This window comes from Salmo salar, chromosome 18 (assembly GCF_965601325.2).
Source record: "Salmo salar chromosome 18, fSalSal1, whole genome shotgun sequence".
NCBI classification, from domain to species: domain Eukaryota; kingdom Metazoa; phylum Chordata; class Actinopteri; order Salmoniformes; family Salmonidae; genus Salmo; species Salmo salar.
In genome coordinates this window covers 8,416,477-8,439,086 of record NC_138308.1, presented here as the reverse complement: position 1 = coordinate 8,439,086, position 22,610 = coordinate 8,416,477, and the positions used below count along the sequence as shown (strand labels likewise).

At 42.2% G+C, this 22,610-nt stretch overlaps 1 protein-coding gene across 2 annotated transcripts in view; it reads left to right on the top strand.

Moving 5' to 3' along the window:
- The window catches only part of sgpl1 (sphingosine-1-phosphate lyase 1), a 39,497-nt gene that overhangs the window by 6,593 nt on the left and 10,294 nt on the right, over positions 1-22,610 (top strand). The window contains exons 1-11 of one of the 2 annotated variants that reach the window (XM_045700701.2): positions 3,601-3,850; positions 11,137-11,302; positions 12,433-12,500; positions 13,083-13,230; positions 13,637-13,716; positions 13,930-14,058; positions 14,195-14,283; positions 20,198-20,306; positions 21,024-21,122; positions 21,308-21,454; positions 21,606-21,844. In XM_045700701.2, coding sequence (XP_045556657.1) covers positions 11,161-11,302; positions 12,433-12,500; positions 13,083-13,230; positions 13,637-13,716; positions 13,930-14,058; positions 14,195-14,283; positions 20,198-20,306; positions 21,024-21,122; positions 21,308-21,454; positions 21,606-21,844 — 1,250 coding nt within the window. In that variant the 5' untranslated portion in view covers positions 3,601-3,850; positions 11,137-11,160. Of the gene's footprint in view, positions 1-3,600; positions 3,851-11,136; positions 11,303-12,432; positions 12,501-13,082; positions 13,231-13,636; positions 13,717-13,929; positions 14,059-14,194; positions 14,284-20,197; positions 20,307-21,023; positions 21,123-21,307; positions 21,455-21,605; positions 21,845-22,610 lie in introns of those variants that run through there. The other variant, XM_014154260.3, reaches the window with a different exon arrangement.

The following is a 22,610-nucleotide window of genomic DNA, read 5'->3' as shown; positions in this document are numbered from 1 at the left end:
ACCGACTTCCAAACTGTCTCTGGAAGCAACATCAGCACAAGAACTGTTTATCGGGAGCTTTATGAAATGGGTTTCCACGGCCGAGCAGCCGCACACAAGCCTAAGATCACCATGCGCAATGCCAAGCATCGGCTGGAGTGGTGTAAAGTTCTCCACCATTGGACTCTGGAGCAGTGGAAATGCGCTCTCTGGAGTGATGAATCACTCTTCACCATCTGGCAGTCCGACGGATGAATATGGGTTTGGCGGACGCCTGGAGAACTCTACCTGCCCCAATGCATACTGCCAACTGTAAAGTTTGGTGTAGGAGGAATAATGGTCTGGGGCTGCTTTTCATGGTTCGGGCTAGGCCTCTTAGTTCCAGTGAAGGGATATCGTAACACTACAGTATACAATGACACTCTAGATGATTCTTTGCTTCCAACTTTGTGGCAACAGTTTGGGGAAGGTCCTTTCCTGTTTCAGCATCACAATGCCCCGGGGTACAAAGCGAGGTCCATACAGAAATAGTTTGTTGAGATCATTGTGGAAGAACTTGACTGGCCTGCACAGAGCCCTGACCTCAACCCCATCGAAGACCTTTGGAATTAATTGGAATGCCGACTGCGAACCAGACCTAATCGCCCAACATCAGTGTCCGACCTCACTAATGCTCTTGTGACTGAATGGAAGCAAGTTCCCGCAGATGTTCCAACATCTAGTGGAAAGCCTTCCCATACAAGTGGAGGCTGTTATAGGAGCAAAGTGGGGACCAACTCTATATTAATGCCCATTATTTTGGAATGAGATTTTCGACGACCAGGTGTCCACATACTTTTGGTCATGTAGTGTATGTGCGCCTTCTGGTTGGTATTATCATTGGAACAACTTGGACCTTTTTTAAGAGACTAAGGGCGATTTATCTATTTGACAAGTATTCTGTACAATTGAAATAAAGTATTTAAAATCAAATCATACTTTATTTGTCACATGCGCCAAATACAACAAGTGTAGACCTTACCGTGAAATGATTACTTACAAGCCCTTAATCAACAGTGCAGTTCAAGAAGAGTTATTTATATTTACCAAATGACTAAAGTAAAAAAATTATAAAAAGTAACACAATAACAATACTGAGGCTATATACAGGGGGTACCCGTACCGAGTCAGTGTGCTGGGGTACAGGTTAGTTGAGGTAATTTGTACATGTAGGTAGGGGTAAAGTGACTATGCATACATAATAAACCGCGAGTAGCAGTAGTGTACAAAATAAATGGAGGGAGGGGGAGTAATGTAAATAGTCCGGTGGCCATTTGATTAATTGTTCAGCAGTCTCATGGCTTGGAAGTAGAAGCTGTTAAGGAGCCTTTTGTTCCAAGACTTGGCACTCCGGTACCGCTTGCCGTGCGGTAGCATAGAAAACAGTCTATGACTCCGGTGACTGGAGTCTCTGACAATTTTATGGGCTTTCCTCTGACACTGCCTATTATATAGGTCCTGGATGGCAGGAAGCTTGGCCCCAGTGATGAACTGGGCCGTACACACTACCCTCTGTAGCGCCTTAAGGTCAGATGCCGAGCAGTTGCCATACCAGGCGGTGATGCAACCGGTCAGGATGTTCTCGATGGTGCAGCTGTATGGCTTTTTTTTTTAAATCTGAGGACCAATGCCAAATCTTTTCAGTCTCCTGAGATCTTTTCAGTCTCCTGAGGGGGGAAAGGTTTTGTTGTGCCTTTCCTCATATACCACGGCAAATCTACTGTGGAAGTTTACCCTACTCTTTTGTATGAACGGAAACTAATGTTGGTGTAGCCTACTGTTATTATTTCATTTGTTTCTTATTTATTTTATGCATTTAATACAACTGTCTTTAAAATTAAGTGTCTGGTATAGTAATTTCCTATACAGATCTGGGTGAAATATATATTTTAAATGTGTAACTAAATTATGTCAATCCCCCGATTTGAGTTATTTATGCCAGAAGGGCGTGTGCCGGAATCGAACCCACGGTAGGGCTATGTGCGATATAAAGGCAGCGGCTCTAACCGCTAGACCACAAATGAACTCAGTGTTGACAGTTGACGCTTAGATCGTGGTACTTGACTTGATTATTTGAAGCGTTAGAATTTTATTTTCCATAAAATACAGACCTTAGAACTCTAAGAATTGATAAAATGTGTTTGCCAAGCCAGTGTTGATACTAATGTATATTATCACACTGTTTTCTCCTTGATGTGTCTCATAGCAGGAGCCTCCTCACACCCAGTACATTTCCATGAGAAATACGACCTCCCCTTGGAGACAACAAAGGTCTCCTTACAGAATACTGTTGGCCTGGGAAAACGGATGCATGGGCGTTTACACAACAATAGGGAGAACAAAATAAGCGTGAAGATCGGGCTTCAGCACTGCATAATTTGTCCTAATGCAAAGACGGCCACGAAACATGTTTTGTGACGGGCAAAGTATGTTGTTTGAAAAATGTCAGAAAGAAACGTGTCGGATAACAAAGAGTACGTACGTGGCAAAGGGTTTATATCTGTTGCACCAGGACTTTCCTTTTGCCCTGACGCAAGATAACACCATTTAACCCCGGGCATTAACGGGCACTGGTGCCAGCTGGGCCGCATGCTCGCCGACCGTCGCCCAGGGGGGGGCCATCCCGGCGGCGCCTCGCGGCCGCTGCGGTCACATAGTGTGTCGCTCCCAACTCTGCGCTGTTTCGCTAACCTTGGCAAACCTGTCGGAGATTAAACCTAACAACTGTCGTCAGGGGGTGTATTCCTGTGATTGAAAGGCAAAGCGTTCATTCAGGTTCATTCATTGTAGAATTTGGGTTTGTCATTACTATAGGCTAGGCCCCTGTCTGTACAACTACTGTCAGTACTCTTTATTACGTAAACCATTTTTTTTTTTATGTCATACTGTTTCTTTGGTTTTGTTGCTGTGACTTTTACTAGACCTGGATTGACGTGATTCCATTTAAGCAAGTCGTCAGTCGTCAATTAAAGCCTACATTTCTAATGAAGTAACTAAAAGTGTTTGCGTACTGCATCACCAGGACCTATTACATTTTCCCCCAAAGCATTATGCGATGTTAGATTCAGTGGTTAGGAATAGTGGTTATTCAAGTTACTCTCTTGTGGACCTTAAGCTTTTCCCTATCTGATTACAGGGAACCTTCATGGATACTATCTTTATTGTTATCAAGCAGAAACGCATAGTGTTGTAAAAAGTAGTGATCTACAGATAATAGATAAACACATTTTACTGCACTCGTGAAATTAATGAATTATTTACTGTAACCGCTGGTTTGGAAATAGGCTCAATTTGTCAAATGCGGATAAGGTATGAGCAGTTTTTCTATATTCCACACCTAAAATAGTGTATTCCTTACTTAATGTATTTGGAATACGTTAGTGATACGTCTATCAGATAATAATTTGTTTTTGAGTTGATTGATAATGAACACCTGCACAATGTGCAGTAGCATGTTATTGCACTTCCTCTGCACTCAAATTAACACAACCAAATGAATTTGTTAGGGGAGGAAAAGTGTCTGATGTTTCTCTCCTCCATTGGCTACAAATGGCATGTCTAATGGATGACAGGGGCAGAGTGTAGTCAGCTGACTCCTATTCCTCCAACTCACCTGGTCCCGGTTGTGGAATTTTTAACATTTATTTAACCAGGTAGGCTAGTTCAGAACAAGTTCTCATTTACAACTGCGACCAGGGCTACCTGTCAGTCTAAAGACTAGCTGCATTTTGAAGTAGCAGATTACCCTAGCCACTTTCTCTCTCGAATGTAATTTCCGCTACTGCATTTCTACAGAGCGAAAGAAATTGAACCACAGCGCGAGTCTTCCGGTGTAAGTACTTGTCATTAGTAGACTTATTAGTACTTGTTGGGTATTGTATTTCTGCTTTCGCAAAGATTAAAGTTGACTGATGGTGTGTTGAACTGTATATGATGGAAAGTGTGATGTCAATTGATTATGAGGGAATTGCATTGTGACTTGTGTGTTTTTAAGGGTTTGTCATTTCGATTTTGTGTACGGGATGTAAATCTGCTATTGGGGACATGATTCAAGGATGGTGATATGTGGTGACAGTCAGTGTCTGTAGCTAGGTTTCCATCCAACTGGCAACAGATTTTTATGTGAATATTTTAAACTCCATATTAAAACACTATGCAAATTTTCACAACAGAGATGTTTCCATCAAATGTACTTGTTGCGGATAAAAGGCTGTGCTGACATAGTGTACGTAAAAATGACTTGTTTTTGTGACCAAATTGTGTACTGAACAAAAATGTTAATGCAACAATTTCAAAGATTTTACTGAGTTCATGTTAGGAAATCAGTCAATTGAAATACATGAATTAGGCCCTAATCTAAGGATTTCATATGACTGGGCAGGGGTGCAGCCATTGGTGGGCCTTGGAGGGCATAGGCCCAACACTTGGCAGCCAGGCCCACCCACTGGGGAGTTTTTCCCCACAAAAGGGCTTTATTACAGACAGAAATACTCCTCAGCACCCCCCACCCTCCTCAGATGATCCCGCAGGTGATGAAGCTGGATGGCCTGCACAGAGCCCTGACCTCCAAATGACATTGGAGGCACCTTATGGTAGAGAAATGAACATTTTAATTATCTGGACCTTCCTGCAGTCAACATGCCAATTGCACGCTCCCTCAACTTGAGACATCTGGGGCATTGTGTTGTGTGACAAAACTGCACATTTTAGAGTGGCCTTTTATTGTTCCCAGCACAAAGTGCACCTGTGTAATGATCATGCTTTTTAATCAGCTTCTTGATATGCCACACCTGTCAGGTGGATGGATTATCTTGGCAAAGGAGAAACGCTCACTAACAGGGATGTAATTTATTTATTTTAATTTTATTGAGCCTTTATTTAACTTGGCAAGCCAGTTAAGAACACATTCTTAATTACAATGACGGCCTAGGAACAGTGCGTTGTTCAGGTGCAGAACAACAGATTTTTACCTTGTCAGCTCAGGGATTCGATCTAGCAACCTTTCGGTTACTGGCCCAACGCGCTAACCACTAGGCTACCTGCCACCCCAAACAAATTATTTGTGCACAAAATTTGAGAGAAATAAGCTGTTGTGCATATGGAACATTTCTGGGATTCTTTATATTATTTATTTATTTCAGCTCGTGAAACATTTATATTTTTGTTCAGTATATTTATTTTTGTCCTTTATTTGATGGGGGGGTTACAGGTACAATATACACTTGAAGTCGGAAGTTTACGTACACCTTAGCCAAATACATTTAAATTCAGTTTTCACAATTCATGACATTTAATCCTAATAAAAATTCTCTGTCTTAGGCCAGTTAGGATCACCACTTTTATTTTAAGAATGTGAAATGTCAGAATAATAGTAGAGAGAATGATTTATTTCAGCTTTTATTTCTTTCATCACAGTCCCAGTGGGTCAGAAGTTTACATACACTCAATTAGTATTTGGTAGCATTGCCTTTAAATTGTTTAACTTGGGTCAAACGTTTCGGGTAGCCTTCCACAAGCTTCCCACAATAAGTTGGGTGAATTCCTTCGGACAGAGCTGGTGTAACGGAGTCAGGTTTGTAGGCCTCCTTGCTCGCACACGCTTTTTCAGTTCTGCCCACAAATATTCTATAGGATTGAGGTTAGGGCTTTGTGATGGCCACTCCAATACCTTGACTTTGTTGCCATTTTGCCACAACTTTGGAAGTATGCTTGGGGCCATTGTCCATTTGGAAGACCCATTACCGACAAAGCTTGAACTTCCTGACTGATGACTTGAGATGTTGCTTCAAGATATCCACATAATTTTCCTGCCTCATGATGCCATCTATTTTGTGAAGTGCACCAGTCCCTCCTGCAGCAAAGCACCCCCACAACATGATGCTGCCACCCCCGTGCTTCACGGTTGGGATGGTCTTCTTTGGCTTGCAAGCCTCCCCCTTTTTCCTCCAAACATAACGATGGTCAATGGCCAAACAGTTCTATTTTTGTTTCATCAGACCAGAGTACATTTCTCCAAAAAGTATGATCTTTGTCCACATGCGCTGTTGCAAACCGTAGTCTGGCTTTTTTATGGCGGTTTTGGAGCAGTGGCTTCTTCCTTGCTGAGCGGCCTTTCAGGTTATGTCGATATAGGACTTGTTTTACTGTGGATATAGATACTTTTGTACCAGTTTCCTCCAGCATCTTCACAAGGTCCTTTGCTGTTGTTCTGGGATTGATTTGCACTTTTCGCACCACAGTACATTCATCTCTAGGAGACCGAACACATCTCCTTCCTGAGCGGTATGACGGCTGCATGGTCCCATGGTGTTTATACTTGTATACTATTGTTTGTACAGATGAACATGGTACCGTGCTCCCAAGTATGAACCAGACTTGTGGAGGTCTACAGTTTAGTTTTTCTTGGCTGATTTCTTTTGGTTTTTCCATGATGTCAAGCAAAGAGGCACTGAGTTTAAAGGTAGGCTAGGAAATACATCCAGAGGTACACCTCCAATTGACTCAAATGATGTCAATTTTCCTATCAGAAGCTTCTAAAGCTATGACATTTTCTGGAATTTTCCAAGCTGTTTAACCTGTTTGGGCTAGGGGGCAGTATTGAGAATTTTGGAAAAAATATGTGCCCATTTTTAACTGCCTCCTACACCAACTCAGAAGCTAGAATATGCATATTGTTGTTCAGGTTTGGATAGAAAACACCCTAAAGTTTCTAAAACTGTTTGAATGGTGTCTGTGAGTATAACAGAACTCCTACGGCAGGCAAAAACCTGACAAGGTTTCATGCAGGAAGTGGCCTGTCTGACAAGGAGTCGTGCATCTTGCATCTGTTTATTGAAGAGTAAGGATCTTAGCTGTAACGTGACAATTCCCAGGGCTCCAATAGGCTCTCAGAAGCCGGGAAAATCCTGAAGGATGACGAGGCAGCCTCAGGCTGAAACAGATTATCACTTTATCCAAGTGGCCGATCAGAGGACCATTGAATGAGGCGCGTGCGCGATTAGCCCCCGTGGAGTATATTCATTAGGCTGTTTAGCTTATTGCAGATTCCCGGTCGGAATATTATCGCTTTTCTACGAGATAAATTGCATAAAAATGGATTTTAAACAGCGGTTGACATGCTTCGAAGTACGGTAATGGAATATTTAGAAATGTTTTGTCACGTTCTGCGCCATGCGCACGACCGTGGATTACCATTCTGATAGTGTCTAGAACGCACGAACAAAACGACGCTATTTGGATATAAAGATGGATTATTTGGGACCAAACCTACATTTGTTATTGAAGTAGAAGTCCTGGGAGTGCATTCTGACGAAGACAACAAAAGCTAATCAAACTTTTATAATAGTAAATCTGATATTGGTGAAGGCTAAACGTGCTGGGTGTCTAAATAGCTAGCCCTTGATGGTTGGGCTATGTACTTAGAATATTGCAAAATGTGCTTCATCCGAAAAGCTATTTTAAAATTGGACATATCGAGTGCATAGAGGAGTAATGTATCTATAATTCTTAAAATAATTGTTATGCTTTTTGTGAACGTTTATCGTGAGTAATTTAGTAAAATTGTTAGTAAATTCACCGGAAGTTTGCGGGGGGTATGCTAGTTCTGAACGTCACATGCTAATGTAAAAAGCTGTTTTTTGATATAAATATGAACTTGATTGAACAGACATGCATGTATTGTATAACATAATGTCCTAGGTGTGTCATCTGATGAAGATCATAAAAGGTTAGTGCTGCATTTAGCTGTGGCTTTGGGTTTATGTGACATTGTATGCTAGCTTGAAAAATGGGTGTCTGATTATTTCTGGCTTGGCACTCTCCTGACATAATCTAATGTTTTGCTTTCGTTGTAAAGCCTTTTTGAAATCGGACAGTGTGGTTAGATAAACGAGAGTCTTGTCTTTAAATAGCTGTAAAATAGTCATATGTTTGAGAAATTGAAGTAATAGTATTTCAAACGATTCAAAAATCGCGCCACTGGATTAGACTGGCTGTTACGTAGGTAGGACGAATTCGTCCCGCCTAGCCCATAGAGGTTAAAGGCAGAGTCAACTGACCCACTGGAATTGTGTTACAGTGAATTATAGGTGAAATAATCTGTAAACAATTGTTGGAAAAAGGACTTGTGTCATGCACAAAGTAGATGTCCTAACCGACTTGCCAAAACTATAGTTTGTTAACCTCCCTGGGCAAGGTGGGACGTTTGTGTCCCACCCAGTCAACAGCCAGTGGAATCGCGTGGCGCGAAATACAAATACCTCAAAAATGCTATAACTTCAATTTCTCAAACATATGACTATTTTACACCATTTTAAATACAAGACTCTCGTTAATCTAACCACATTGTCCGATTTCAAAAAGGCTTTACAGCGAAAGCAAAACATTAGATTATGTCAGGAGAGTACCCTGCCAAAAATAATCACACAGCCATTTTCAAAGCAAGCATATATGTCACAAAAACCAAAACCACAGCTAAATGCAGCACTAACCTTTGATGATCTTCATCAGATGACACTCCTAGGACATTATGTTATACAATACATGCATGTTTTGTTCAATCAAGTTCATATTTATATCAAAAAACAGCTTTTTACATTAGCATGTGATGTTCAGAACTAGCATACCCACCGCAAACTTCCGGTGAATTTACTAAATTACTCACGATTAACGTTCACAAAATACATAACAATTATTTTAAGAATTATAGATACAGAACTCCTTTATGCAATCGCGGTGTCAGATTTTAAAATGGCTTTTCGGCAAAAGCACATTTTGCAATATTCTGAGTACATAGCCCGGCCATCACGGCTAGCTAATTTGACACCCACCAAGTTTGGCCCTCACCAAACTCAGATTTACTATTAAAAAAATTGGATTACCTTTGCTGTTCTTTGTCAGAATGCACTCCCAGGACTTCTACTTCAACAACAAATGTTGTTTTGGTTCCAAATAATCCATAGTTATATTCAAATACCTCCGTTTTGTTCGTGCGTTCAGGTCAGTATCCGAAGGGTGATGCGCGAGTGCATTTTGTGACAAAAAATGTCAAAATATTCTATTACCGTACTTCGAAGCATGTCAAACGCTGTTTAAAATCAATTTATGCTATTTTTCTCGTAAAATGGCGATAATATTCCAACCGGGCGACGTTGTATTCATTCAAAGGCTGAAAGAAAAAAATTGAGAATTCTGATGAACGCGCATCTCCAGTGTCACTGTTCTCAGCCTGACCACTCACAAAATCTCCTGCTGTTTTTCGCCCAGAGACAGGAGAGACGTCATTCCACTTTCTGGCGCCTTCTGAGAGCCAATGGAAGCCTTAGAAAATGTCACGTTACAGCAGAGATGCTGTATTTTCGATAGAGATGCCACAGAAGAAGAACAAATTGTCAGACAGGGCACTTCCTGTATGGAATCTTCTCAGGTTTTGGCCTACCATATGAGTTCTGCCATATGAGTTCTGTTATACTCAGACACCATTCAAACAGTTTTTAGAAACTTTAGAGTGTTTTCTATCCAAATCTACTAATTATATGCATATTCTCGGTTCTGGGCAAGAGTAGTAACCAGTTTAAATCGGTACGTTTTTTATCCGGCCGTGCAAATACTGCCCCCTAGCCCCAACAGGTTAACAAGAAATTTGTGAAGTGGTTGAAAAAACGAGTTTTCATGATTCCAATCCAAGTGTATGTATACTTCCGACTTCAACTGAATATCTACTACCAAATATTTTAAATCGGAAACGTTTGGGATTCCATTAGTAGAGATGCAGTCCTCCATTGGGGTCTTGAGAGTCAGTAAGGTTGATTTGGTTCGATAAATTCAGCTTCATCTCAAGTTACAAAATTAATCTATGATCTTCAATGTGTTTGGGAGCGATTTAAGATAAGTTTTCTAGATATAGTAATATATCGTCCGCGTATGATGAGATGAAGTGATAAGTAGATTTTTGGCAAATTGGTGTTATTTCTTTCGATTGAATAGTTGCCTGGGCCAGGGGTTCATGTATAATAAAAATAGCAAAGGACAAATAAGTAAGTCTCAAGATGGGATGACAACATTTTGGAAATCAGCTTAATTTCTGTGTTTATGAAAGATGGGGGGTGATTATGAGAACACTGGGTGGCATCCTTACCTTTTTTTTAAATAAAAGCAACATTTGTGCTGTCTTCGCATCTCTCACAAGTGAACAGCTTTGTTAATCATGTCGGGCATTAGTGGACCTAATTTGGTTCCAAAATGTTAAATATAACATAAAAATAACTTTTGCGGTTAAATTGCTCTTCACTGACGAGTGTCGGTTTTGTCTCACCAGGGGTGATGGTCGGATTCGCGTTTATTGTCGAAGGAATGAGCCTCTACTCTGGAGCGGGATTGATTTGGAGGTGGAGGGTCCGTCATGGTCTGGGGCGGTGTGTCACAGCATCATTGGACTGAGCTTGTTGTCATTGCAGGGAATCTCAATGCTGTGCGTTACAGGGAAGACATCCTCCTCCCTCATGTGGTACCCTTCCTGCAGGCTCATCCTGACATGACCCTCCAGCATGACAATGCCACCAGCCGTACTGCTCGTTCTCTGTGTGATTTCCTGCAAGACAGGAATGTCACTGTTCTGCCATGGCCAGCAAAGAGCCACGATCTCAATCCCATTTAGCACGTTTGGGACCTGTTGGATCGGAGGGTGATGGCTAGGGCCATTCCCCCCAGAAATGTCCGGGAACTTGCAGGTGCCTTGGTGGAAGAGTGGGGTAACATCTCACATGCTTTAACTGGCAAATCTGGTGCAGTCCATGAGGGGAAGATGCACTGCAGTACTTAATGCAGCTGGTGGCCACACCAGATACTGACTGTTACTTTTTACACATTATTCCATTTCTGTTAGTCACATGTCTGTGGAACTTGTTCAGGTTACGTCTGTTGAATCTTATGGTCATACAAATATTTACACATGTTAAGTTTGCTGAAAATAAACGCAGTTGACAGTGAGAAGACGTTTCTTTTTTTGCTGAGTTTGTGCATGTAGTCCCCAGGATCCCCCCAAAAATCCTTACACGTCGCATAGCAGTACAGACGGATCTACAATTGGAATTTAACAATGTCATCTCTCTATGTTCCTAGAGTGCCTTGGAGGTGTACAAGGAGATGCTGTTGCTCTACCTGGAGGAAGGCAGGCGGCTTGTGAACACCAACTGCGAGGAGCTGGAACCATGGCAGATCATTGGAGCTACTCTCATATCTACCCTAGGAGCAGTCTGGGTCAAAGGCTTCTTGTTTCAGCAAGAATGTATGTTTTCCGATTATGGAATAAAGCATGTGTGTATCGTATGCATGGAAAACGTGATGAATGGGTGTTCTACATTATGGAAAGTGTTTTTTGGTTTAATCAAACATGCTGCTTCATGATTCTTTACCCGTCTGAATGAGTGTGCAATTATTCACTTCCCCTCATGGATTTAAAAGGAAAGGAGTGATGTAATACTCTCTCTAGCTCATGCTTACGTCAATCCAATGTGCAGACTGGTAGAACGGTAAAGAATTGAGATGCAGGGTAGGTGTCAGCATTAAAGCACCTAGGGTTGGAACCGAAGTATGGCAGGGATTGACATTAAGGTCTGAAAGGCACGCACCCATTGGGCAAATCAGGAGTATTTTGGGGTTGCCCGAAGATTATGATCACTTGCCCCAAAATGTTTAGTAGCTATTTTCACCTACACACAGTGGAGGAACCAGAGAGTCCAGAACACTGTAAATCTTTATATTTTGGTTGTTGTCAGTTAAAATAAATTACCTGCCCAATGGGGCAACTGCTCAGGTCACTTGCCCCAGGCAAAATGGCAACCCTTAATCTCAATTCCTGTATGGACTTGAATACTTTTTCCTGATATAATTGTGAGCAATGATCAGCTGACAAAACGATTTCGGTGTATCTCTGATCAGTTAAATCACTCAATGTTGCTGGCCAATAATTTGAAATATGTTTGAACTTGCAGTTGCTGTTTTTGTTCTTGTTCCACACTTCAGTTTATCTCTCTTTGTACATTTTCCAGCTGTTTTCCAGTTATTACAAGTGACGTAACCATGTTCAGACATGTTAGTGTTCTCACTGATGTTTGTGCATCTTCTAGAATACCACAGATCAAAGATATTTCTATTCCAAATCAGTGGAAATTACGATTCATTTTTTGTTGTTGATGGCAGTAACTTACTGTACACAAAATCTAATTTGGCAGGAATGTTGGCAAGAAACTGTGTTCCAGTATGCCAGCTGTTGCTCTTTTTTGAATTGTCTGCCCTTTCCAAGCAGCTGTATTATTAATATAAAACTTCCCCATTGAATTCAGCTTGTGGTTTTGTACTGTGCTGCTCATCTACCATTATTTCAACACAATCGCCTCTTTCTTTGTCGCTTAATAGCCCTGACATCCCGACTCAAGAAGCAGTGCTTTCGACTCATCAGAAAAATACCCTTTGTTGGCGCGACAGTAAGTTTCAAGCGGTTATTGTTCCTGTATTCCACAAATGTGCTCTGACTCTTCCTTGTCTGGCGTGGTATGAGTCACTCACTGATGACTTGAGTGTCGGCATGCGGGGGGGTGGGGGGGTGGGGGGGGGGGGGGGGGGGTGAAACCTTTGACACAGTTTCATTGACTTGTGATAATCATGGACTTGTGATAATGTTGGGTTACTGTTGGTCATTACAGAATGACTAAAACCATATTTGGATTTAACTGAAGAGTGTGAATAGGCTACACTTTAATCCGATGGTTACATCTAACTTTACATAATATAAGTTATGCAAAATAAGTTGAGTGCTGTCTAGCGACAAACATATTTTGATAGCATGCCAGGAAGATCTGGGCTATCACCTATACTTTCACAACTAGCTAGTTTTGATTGCTTTCATATATTTTCAATATTTCCGAGAACACTTTTAGATAAGTTGTGAACGCCAGAGTGTTGTAGCCTAAACATTCTCCTCGATGCCACTGCTCCTTGGAAAATGGTTTGTGTTGTTTGAGCAGTGATGTGTGTAATGTAACTAACTCAGTGTCTCTTTGTAACAGATCCAGACCCAGCTGAAAAAGGCCCTGGCTGACATGTCTCTCAGTCTTTGCACACTGAAGGAGGGCATGAGCTACACTAAACAGCTGCCTGAACAAGGGCTTACCCAAGTTCAAGTTCTAGACAGGATCAGAGAGTATCAAACACTGAGTACGTGGCTGAGAGTTGTCCCAGAGCACTTTCTGGAGCGTATATTTCTACATTTTGTCTTTGTAGCTATATGGGGCTGTTGACTTACTGCCCTATATATATTGTATTGACTATATCCTAGAAAACCAAATGCTGTGTAAGATGCTTTGGTATGTTCTAGACTGCGTTTTTGTGGAGAAATAATATAATACATTGTAATGGCATAATATAATGGCTTATTAAGGAGCAAATTACCTACGTGCCTTTTTGTATTGGCTACTTGCGGCAAAATAAATGTGACAAATGTTTTGACAAGTGTGCCTGCTGCACAGGGTGTTTTTAGCATTGGTTTTATTTGTAGGGAAAGTTGTGAAATCGTAATACGGTAGTCATTTCCTAAGGTATTGCTGTTGTCTGCTCTTCACAGATGACGTGGATTGGGAGAAAGGACGAGTTTCAGGCGCAGTGTACTGGGGAGATCAGACACTTACCAAACTTTTGGTGAAGGTATGTCTAGTCCACAAAACAACAGTCTTTGTTTTGTCTTGAATTCTTTGAATGAACAATCAAGTTTTTAACATCTGTGTGTAGTATTTTGAGAAATATATTATTTTATTTAAAGCTCATACTACAGTCTGAATATCCCTTGTTTATCCTTGTTTATATGACAAATATTATCGCCTAGTGATTCCCTTTTTATATTCTTCCTTTTGTTGCTAGGTGTATGGAGACTTTGCATGGAGCAACCCACTTCACCCAGACATCTTTCCTGGTGTGAGGAAGATGGAGGCAGAGATTGTGAGAATGGCATGTACCCTCTTCAACGGTGGGCCCAACTCTTGTGGCACAGTGAGTTTGCCTTCAGTACTCCTACAAGACTCACTGATCTAGGGTTTGGGAAGTGTTCTTCTCAAGAGAATAATCAAAACGTATGCACCAGCATATTTTGAACACTGATTGCTGCTGCTGTTTCTGCTTTGTCCAGGTCACCTCCGGAGGAACTGAAAGCATATTGATGGCATGCAAGGCGTACAGAGACATGGCCTATGAGCGTGGTGTGAAACATCCTGAAATGTAAGCTCACTGTCAAAATATAGCCCCAGATTATTTTTATTCTTGGCACACCAGATGGGTAAAATGGCGCCGGAGAGGATGGCAGACGTTTTACGTGCCCCCAGCCAATAGTTTTTTTTGTTAATTTATTTGCGTTGTTTGTAACTTATTTTTTAACTTATTTTGTACATAATGTTGCCGCTACCGTCCATCTCTTATGACCGAAAATAACTTTTAGAGATCAGGACGGTGATTACTCACCACGGACTAGCAGAAACCTCTTTTTCCTTTCACAACTCTGATGAGTCCGATGCGAAGGATACACTGCTTCCTCGGGAACAGGCCCCGATCCCCGTAATCTGCGTGAAGAGGAGGCGGAGAAAGAGGGGGCGAAGGTTGGGCTGCCTTCTGAGAATTTGAAGGCGATCGAATATACCCCCACTTCCCTCCATTCTGCTAGCAAACATGCAATCTTTCGACAATAAAATCGACGAGTTACGCGGAAGACTAAACTACCATTTGGACATTAAAAACTGTAACGTCTTATGCTTCACGGAATTGTGGCTGAACGACGACACTATCAACATACAGCTGGCTGGTTATACGATGTACCGGCAGCATTAAACAGCGGTGTCTGGTAAGACAAGGGGCGGCGGTCTATGTATTGTTGTAAACAACAGCTGGTGCACAATATCTAAGAAAGTCTCGAGCTATTGTTCGCCTGAGGTAGAGTATCTCATGATAAGCTGTAGACCACACTACCTACCGGGAGAGTTTTTAGCTGTTTACATACCACCACAGTCAGAGGCTGGCACTAAGACAGCTTTGAATAACCTGTATTCCGCCATAAGCAAACAAGAAAACGCTCACCGAATGGCGCCACTCCTAGTAGCAGGGGAATTTAATGCAGGGAAACTTAAATCCGTTTTACCAAATTTCTATCAGCATGTTAAGTGTGCAACCAGAGGAAAAATAACTCTGGACCACCTATACTCCACACACAGAAACGCATACAAAGCTCTCCCTCGCCCTCCATTTGGCAAATCTGACCACAATTCTATCCTCCTGATTCCTGCTTACAAGCTAAAATTAAAGCAGGAAGCATCAGTGACTAGATCAATAAAAAAGTGGTCAGAGGAAGCAGATGCTAAGCTACAGGACTGTTTTGCTAGCACAGACTGGAGTATGTTCCGGGATTCCTCCGATGGCATTGAGGAGTACACCATCACTCATTGGCTTCATCAATAAGTATTATGTATTATTTCTTACATTGTTACCCCAGGAAATCTTAAGTATTATTACATACAGCCGTGAAAAACTATTGGATATAAGAGCAACGTCAACTTACCTACGACCAGGAATACGACTTTCCCGAAGCGGATCCTCTGTTCGGACCACCACCCAGGACAATGGATCTGATCCCAGTAGGCGACCCAAAACAACGGCGCCACAGAAGGGGCAGACGGAGCGGTCTTCTGGTCAGGCTCTGTAGACGGGCTCACTGCTCCCGAGTATACTACTCGCCAATGTCCGGTCTCTTGACAACAAGGTAGACGAAATTCGAGCCAGGGTTGCCTTCCAGAGAGACATCAGAGATTGTAACATTCTCTGTTTCACAGAAACATTGCTCACTCAGGATATGTTATCAGAGTCGGTACAGCCACCCGGTTTCTTCACGCATCGCGCCGACAGAAAGAAACATCTCTCTGGTAAGAAGAAGGGCGGGGGTGTATGCCTTATGATTCAACTCATGGTGTGATCATAACAATATACAGGAACACAAGTCCTTTTGTTCACCTGACCTAGAATTCCTTACAATCAAATGCCGACCGCATTATCAACCAAGATAATTCTTTTCGATTATAATCACAGCCGTGTCCTCAGAGCATGCGCAGACCAGCTGGCTGGTGTGTTTACGGACATATTCAATCAATCCCTATCCCAGTCTGCTGTGCCCACATGTTTCAAGAGGGCCACCATTGTTCCTGTCCCCAAGAAATCTAAGTTAACTGAGCTAAACAACTATCGCCCCATAGCACTCACTTCTGTCATCATGAAATGCGTTGAGAGACTAGTCAAGGATCATATCACCTCTCCTTATACTCTAGACCCACTCCCTACCTGATACTCTAGACCCACTCCAATTTGCCTACCGCCCCAATAGGTCCGCAGACGACGCAATCACACTGCCCTAACCCATCTGGACAAGAGGAATACCTATGTAAGAATGCTGTTCATTGACTACATCTCAGCATTTAACACCATAGTGCCCTCCAAACTCGTCATTAAGCTCGAGACCCTGGGTCTCGACCCCGCCCTGTGCACCTGGGTCCTGGACTTTCTGATGAGCCGCCCCCAGGTGGTGAAGGTAGGAAACAAAATCTCCACCCTGCTGATCCTCAACACTGTGGCCCGACAAGTGTGCGTTCTCAGCCCTCTCCTGTACTCCCTGTTGACCCATGACTGCGTGACCATGCACGCCTCCAAATCAATCGTCAAGTTTGCAGACGACACTACAGTGGTAGGCTTGATTACCAACAACGATGAGATGGCCTACAGGGAGGAGGTGAGGGCCCTCAGAGTGTGGTGTCAGGAAAATAACCTCTCACTCAACATCATTAAAACAAAGTAGATGATCGTGGACTTCAGGAAACAGCAGAGGGAGCACCCCTCTGTATCACTAGTCACTTTAAACAATGGCACTTTATATAATGATACCCTACATTACTCATCTCATATGTATATACTGTACTCTATACCATCTACTGCATCTTGCCTATGCCGCAGGCCATCGCTCATCCATATATTTATATGTACATATTCTTATTCATCCCTTTTCACTTGTGTGTATAAGGTAGTTGTTGTGAAATTGTTATATTACTTGTTAGATATTACTGCACTGTCGGAACTAGAAGCACAAGCATTTCACTTCACTCGTATTAACATCTGCTAACCATGTGTATGTGACAAATAAAATCTGATTTGATTTAAGTGCAATGATTGATGTCGTCCCAACAGTTACTGTACGTACATACCCCAACCAGAAGCCATGGATTATGGGCAGCATCCGCACTGAGCTAAAGGCTTGAGCTGCCGCTTTCAAGGAGCTGGACTCTAACCCGGAAGCTTATAAGAAATCCCGCTATGCCCTCCGACGAACCATCAAACAGGCAAAGCATAAATACAGGACTAAGATCAAATCGTACTACACCGGCTCTGACTCTCGTCGGATGTGGCAGGGCTTGCAAAACATTACAGAATACAAAGGGAAGCACAGCCGAGAGCTGCTCAGTGACACGAGCCTACCAGGAAAGCTAAACTACTTCTATGCTCGCGTCGAGGCAAATAACACTGTAACATGCATGAGAGCACCAGCTGTTCCGGAAGACTGTGTGATCACGCTCTACGCAGCCAATATGAGGAAAACATTTAAACAGGTCAACATTCACAAGGACCGCAGGGCCAGACGGATTACCAGGACGTGTACTGTGAGCATGCGCTGACCAACTGGCAAGTGTCTTCACTGATATTTTCAACTTCTCCCTGTCCGAGTCTGTAATACCAACATGTTTTAAGCAGACCACCATAGTCCCTGCCTAAACGACTACCGACCCATAGCACTCACGTCTGTAGCCATGAAGTGCTTTGAAAGGTTGGTCATGGCTCATATCAACACCATCATCCCAGAAACCCTAGTCCCACTCCAATTTGCATACCGCCCCAACAGATCCACAGATGATGCAATCTCCATTGCACTCCACACCTTCCTTTCTCATCTGGACAAAAGGAACACCTATGTGAGAATGCTATTCATTGACTACAGCTCAGCGTTCAACACCATAGTGCCCTCAAAGCTCATCACTAAGCTAAGGTCCCTGGGACTAAACACCTCCCTCAGCAACTGGATCCTGGACTTCCTGATGGGCCGCTCCCAGGTGGTAAGGGTAGGTAACAACACATCCGCTACGCTGATCCTCAACACAGGGGCCCCTCAGGGGTGCGTGCTCAGTCTGCTCATGTACTCCGTGTTCGCTCATGACTGCATGGCCAGGCACAACTCCAACACCATCATTAAGTTTGCAGATGATGCAACAGTGTTAGACCGACAACAATGAGACAGCCTATAGGGAGGAGGTCAGAGACCTGGCCCTGTGGTGCCAGGACAACAACCTCTCCTTCAACGTGAACAAGACAAAGGAGATTATTGTGGACTACAGGAAAAAGAGGACCGTACATGCCCCCATTAACATCGACGGGGCTGCAGTGGATCAGGTTGAGAGCTTCACGTTCCTTGGTGTCCACATCACCAACAAACTAACATGGTCCAAGCACACGAAAGACAGGCACACCAAGACAAAACCTATTCCCCCTCATGAGACTGAAAAGATTTTGCATGGGTCCTCAGATCCTCAAAAGGTTCTACAGCTGCACCATCAAGAGCATCCTGACTGGTCGCATCTCTGCCTGGTATGGCAAGTGCTCGGCCTCCGACCGCAAGGCACTACAGAGGGTAGTACGAACGGGCCAGTACAACACTGGGGCCAAGCTTCCTGCCATCCAGGACCTCTATACTAGGCGGTGTCAGAGGAAGGCCCTAAAAATTGTCAAAGACTCTAGCCACCCTAGTCATAGACTGTTCTCTCTGCTACCGCACGGAAAGCGGTACCGGAGTGCCAAGTCTAGGTCCAAGAGGCTTCTAAACAGCTTCTACCCCCAAGCCATAAGACTCCTGAACATCTACTCAAATGGCTACCCTATTTGCAGTGCCCCTTCACCCCCTCTTTACACCACAACTACTCTCTGTTGTTATCTATGCATAGTCACTTTAATAACTCTACCTACATGTACATACTACCTCAAATAACCGGTGCCCCCGCACATTGACTCTGTATCAGTACCCCCCTGTATACAGTTGAAGTCGGAAGTTTACGTACACCTTAGCCAAATACATTTAAACTCAGTTTTTCACAATTCCTGACATTTAATCTTAGTAAAAATTCCCTGTTTTAGGTCAGTTAGGATCACCACTTTACTTTAAGAATGTGAAATGTCAGAATAATCGTAGAGAGAATGATTTATTTCAGCTTTTATTTTTTCATCACAGTCCCAGTGGGTCAGAAGTTTACATTCACTCAATTAGTATTTTGTAGCATTGCCTTTAAATTGTTTAACTTGGGTCCCACAATAAGTTGGGTGAATTTTGGCCCATTCCTCCTGACAGCGCTGGTGTAACTGAGTCAGGTTTGTAGGCCTCCTTGCTCCCACACGCTTTTTCAGTTCTGCCCACAAATTCTCTATATATTGAGGTCAGGGCTTTGTGATGGCCACTCCAATACCTTGACTTTGTTGTCCTTAAGCCATTTTGCCACAACTTTGGAAGTATGCTTGGGGTCATTGTCCATTTGGAAGTCAACGTAGTGTATGTAAACTTCTGACCCACTAGAATTGTGATACAATGGAATAATCTGTCTGTAATGAATTGTTTGAAAAATTACGTGTCATGCATAAAGTAGATGTGCTAACCGACTTGCCAAAACTATAGTTCGTTAACAAGAAATTTGTGGAGTGGTTGAAAATCAAGTTTTAATGACTCCAACCTAAGTGTATGTAAACTTCTGACTTCAACTGTATAGTCTCGTTATTGTTATTTCACTGCTGATCTTTAATTACTTTTATCTCTTATTCTTATCTTACATTTTTTGAAACTGCATTGTTGATTAGGGGCTCGTTAGTAAGCTTTTCACCTGTTGTATTCGGCTCATGTGACTAATAACATTTGATATGGTCTCAGAACAAGCTTGATTTGCATGCTTGAAATGTTTGCTGTCTCATAAATGGTAATAATGGCTGTATATAATGGTTATATCACCTGTGAAATGCATTTTATCTGGTACAGGGAATAATTTGTGCCGTATTTCCTCCCCTAATTTTGCAGTATTGCACCAATTAGTGTCCATGCAGCCTTTGACAAAGCAGCTAACTACTTTGGAATGAAGCTTGTTCATATCCCCCTGGACAAGAAGACCTTGAAAGTGGATGTTAAGGTGCAAATATTTATTTGTTCCTATACTAATGGTTAGTCTAAATAATAACTTGACTGGAAAGTCAGTCCGTGCTCAATAAACAAAAGGTCTGCATACACAAAAGGTCAGAGTAAATGTAGGTTTGTTGGTTTACAAATTCCCAATTGTAACTGTAGCCTTGACCCCAGCCTACTTTAGGTAACAAGAATACGGTGTGATGTCTTGCAATGTGACACTACTTTAACTAATGACTGTCACTGCCGTGACTGACTGGGGAACTCTTCCTCTGTTTGGACTGTTTAAGATTACAATTTCAGACATGACAATAGTTACAGGTATCGTCACAGCCCTAATTTTTTGCATCTCAATATTTTTTCCATGGCAAAAATGGAAACACGAAGCAGACTGAACTCTTTTGGTCTTTTAAAAACCGGCAAACCTAAAATATTGTGTGATATAGCTTGGAAAAATAAATAAATGTGACTCTGGATAACAACGTAATGATGTTTGTTTCCAACATTAGGGCCGTTTTCCTAAAGAAGTTTAATCTGCTTCATGTTTTGTTTCCTTGCCAGTATCGCAATACTGGTGTCGTCCCGAGCCTACAAAAAACATGGTGGCAACAATGACATTAGAATGACTGGTTCTTAGTGAGGGTGGATGAGACTTATCATCTCCATAATCATTTGTCTTAAAGCAATATCACGACACCTTTTAACTCCTAGTTGTTTTGTATAGGCTATGAGGAGAGCCATCAACAAGAACACAGCCATGCTTGTATGCTCCGCACCCCAGTTCCCCCATGGAATCATTGATCCTATTGAGGAAGTAGGAAAGGTAAAGTGTCTCATCGTTATCTACTTCTCATACTAAGTCATCTAAGTCATGGAAAAATGTATTTTAAAAAAACGGGTCATTCTTACATTAAGTTGCTTGTGTACCCGTGTAGTAACCCTGTAACAATGTTGTTGCATAGTACTTTACCTGAAATTACCTAATCCATCACACATGGTGTTTTTCAGCTGGCTGTAAAGTACAACCTCCCTCTGCATGTGGATGCTTGTTTGGGAGGGTTTCTAATAGTTTTCATGGACAAAGCCAATTACCCACTGGCTCCCTTTGACTTCAGGGTAAAGGGTGTGACCAGCATCTCTGCAGACACACACAAGGTAAGAACAGGGTGTGGATCCCAGACAGTCTTACCTAACATTTTCTCCATCTTGCTTTTCAATCATAAGATGCTCATTGTTCCATAAACATCTCGTTTTTTGGTTGTTGTGTTGACTAATTTTATAGTTTTTTGATCTACCTCTACTCCAGTACGGCTTCGCCCCCAAAGGTTCATCAGTGATCCTGTATAGTGACAAGAAGTACAGGCATTACCAGTACTTTGTGGCTCCAGACTGGCAGGGGGGCATCTATGCGTCCCCATCAGTGGCAGGTTCTCGGCCAGGCGGTATCATCGCAGCGTGCTGGGCCACCATGATGTACATGGGAGAGGATGGCTACATAAAGACTACTAAGAAGATCATTGACACTGCACGAACTATCAAGACAGAGTAAGAGACCCATCTTTTACTGTAGTCATTATCGGCCTTGATTTTCGGCTTTCTCTGTTAAAAACCTCTTAAGGATCGCCTAAAATGACATACCCTAATCTAACTGCCCTTAGCTTAGGACCTGAAGCAAGGATATGCATATTCTTGATACCATTTGAATGGAAACACTTTGAATTTTGGGGAAATGTGAAATGAATGTAGGAGAATATAACACATTAGATCTGGTTAAAGATAATACAAAGACAAAAACATGTTGTTTTTTTGTACTATCATCTTTGAAATGCAAGAGAAAGGCCATAACGTATTATTCCATCCCAGGCGCAATTTAGATTTTGGCCACTAGATGGCAGAACTGTAAAGTGCAAAGTTTATACTGATCCAATGAACCATTGCCTTTCTGTTCATAATTTTGTATCAAAACTGCCCAAATGTGCCTAATTGGTTTATTAATACATTTTCAAGTTCATAGCTGTGCACTCTCCTCAAACAATAGCATGGTATTCTTTCACTGTAATAGCTACTGTAAATTGGACAGTGCAGTTAGATTAACAAGAATTTAAGCTTTTTCCAATTGTAGGTGTCTATGTCCTGGGAAATGTTCTTGTTACTTACAACCTCATGCTAATCGCATTAGCCTACGTTAACTCAACCTTCCCGAGGTCGGGACACCGATCCTGTGGAGGTTTTAACCAGATTTGGATATGTGGTAAAGCAAAACTATTATAGGTACAATCAGAAACATAATGGCTGTTTTTTTTTCATCAGG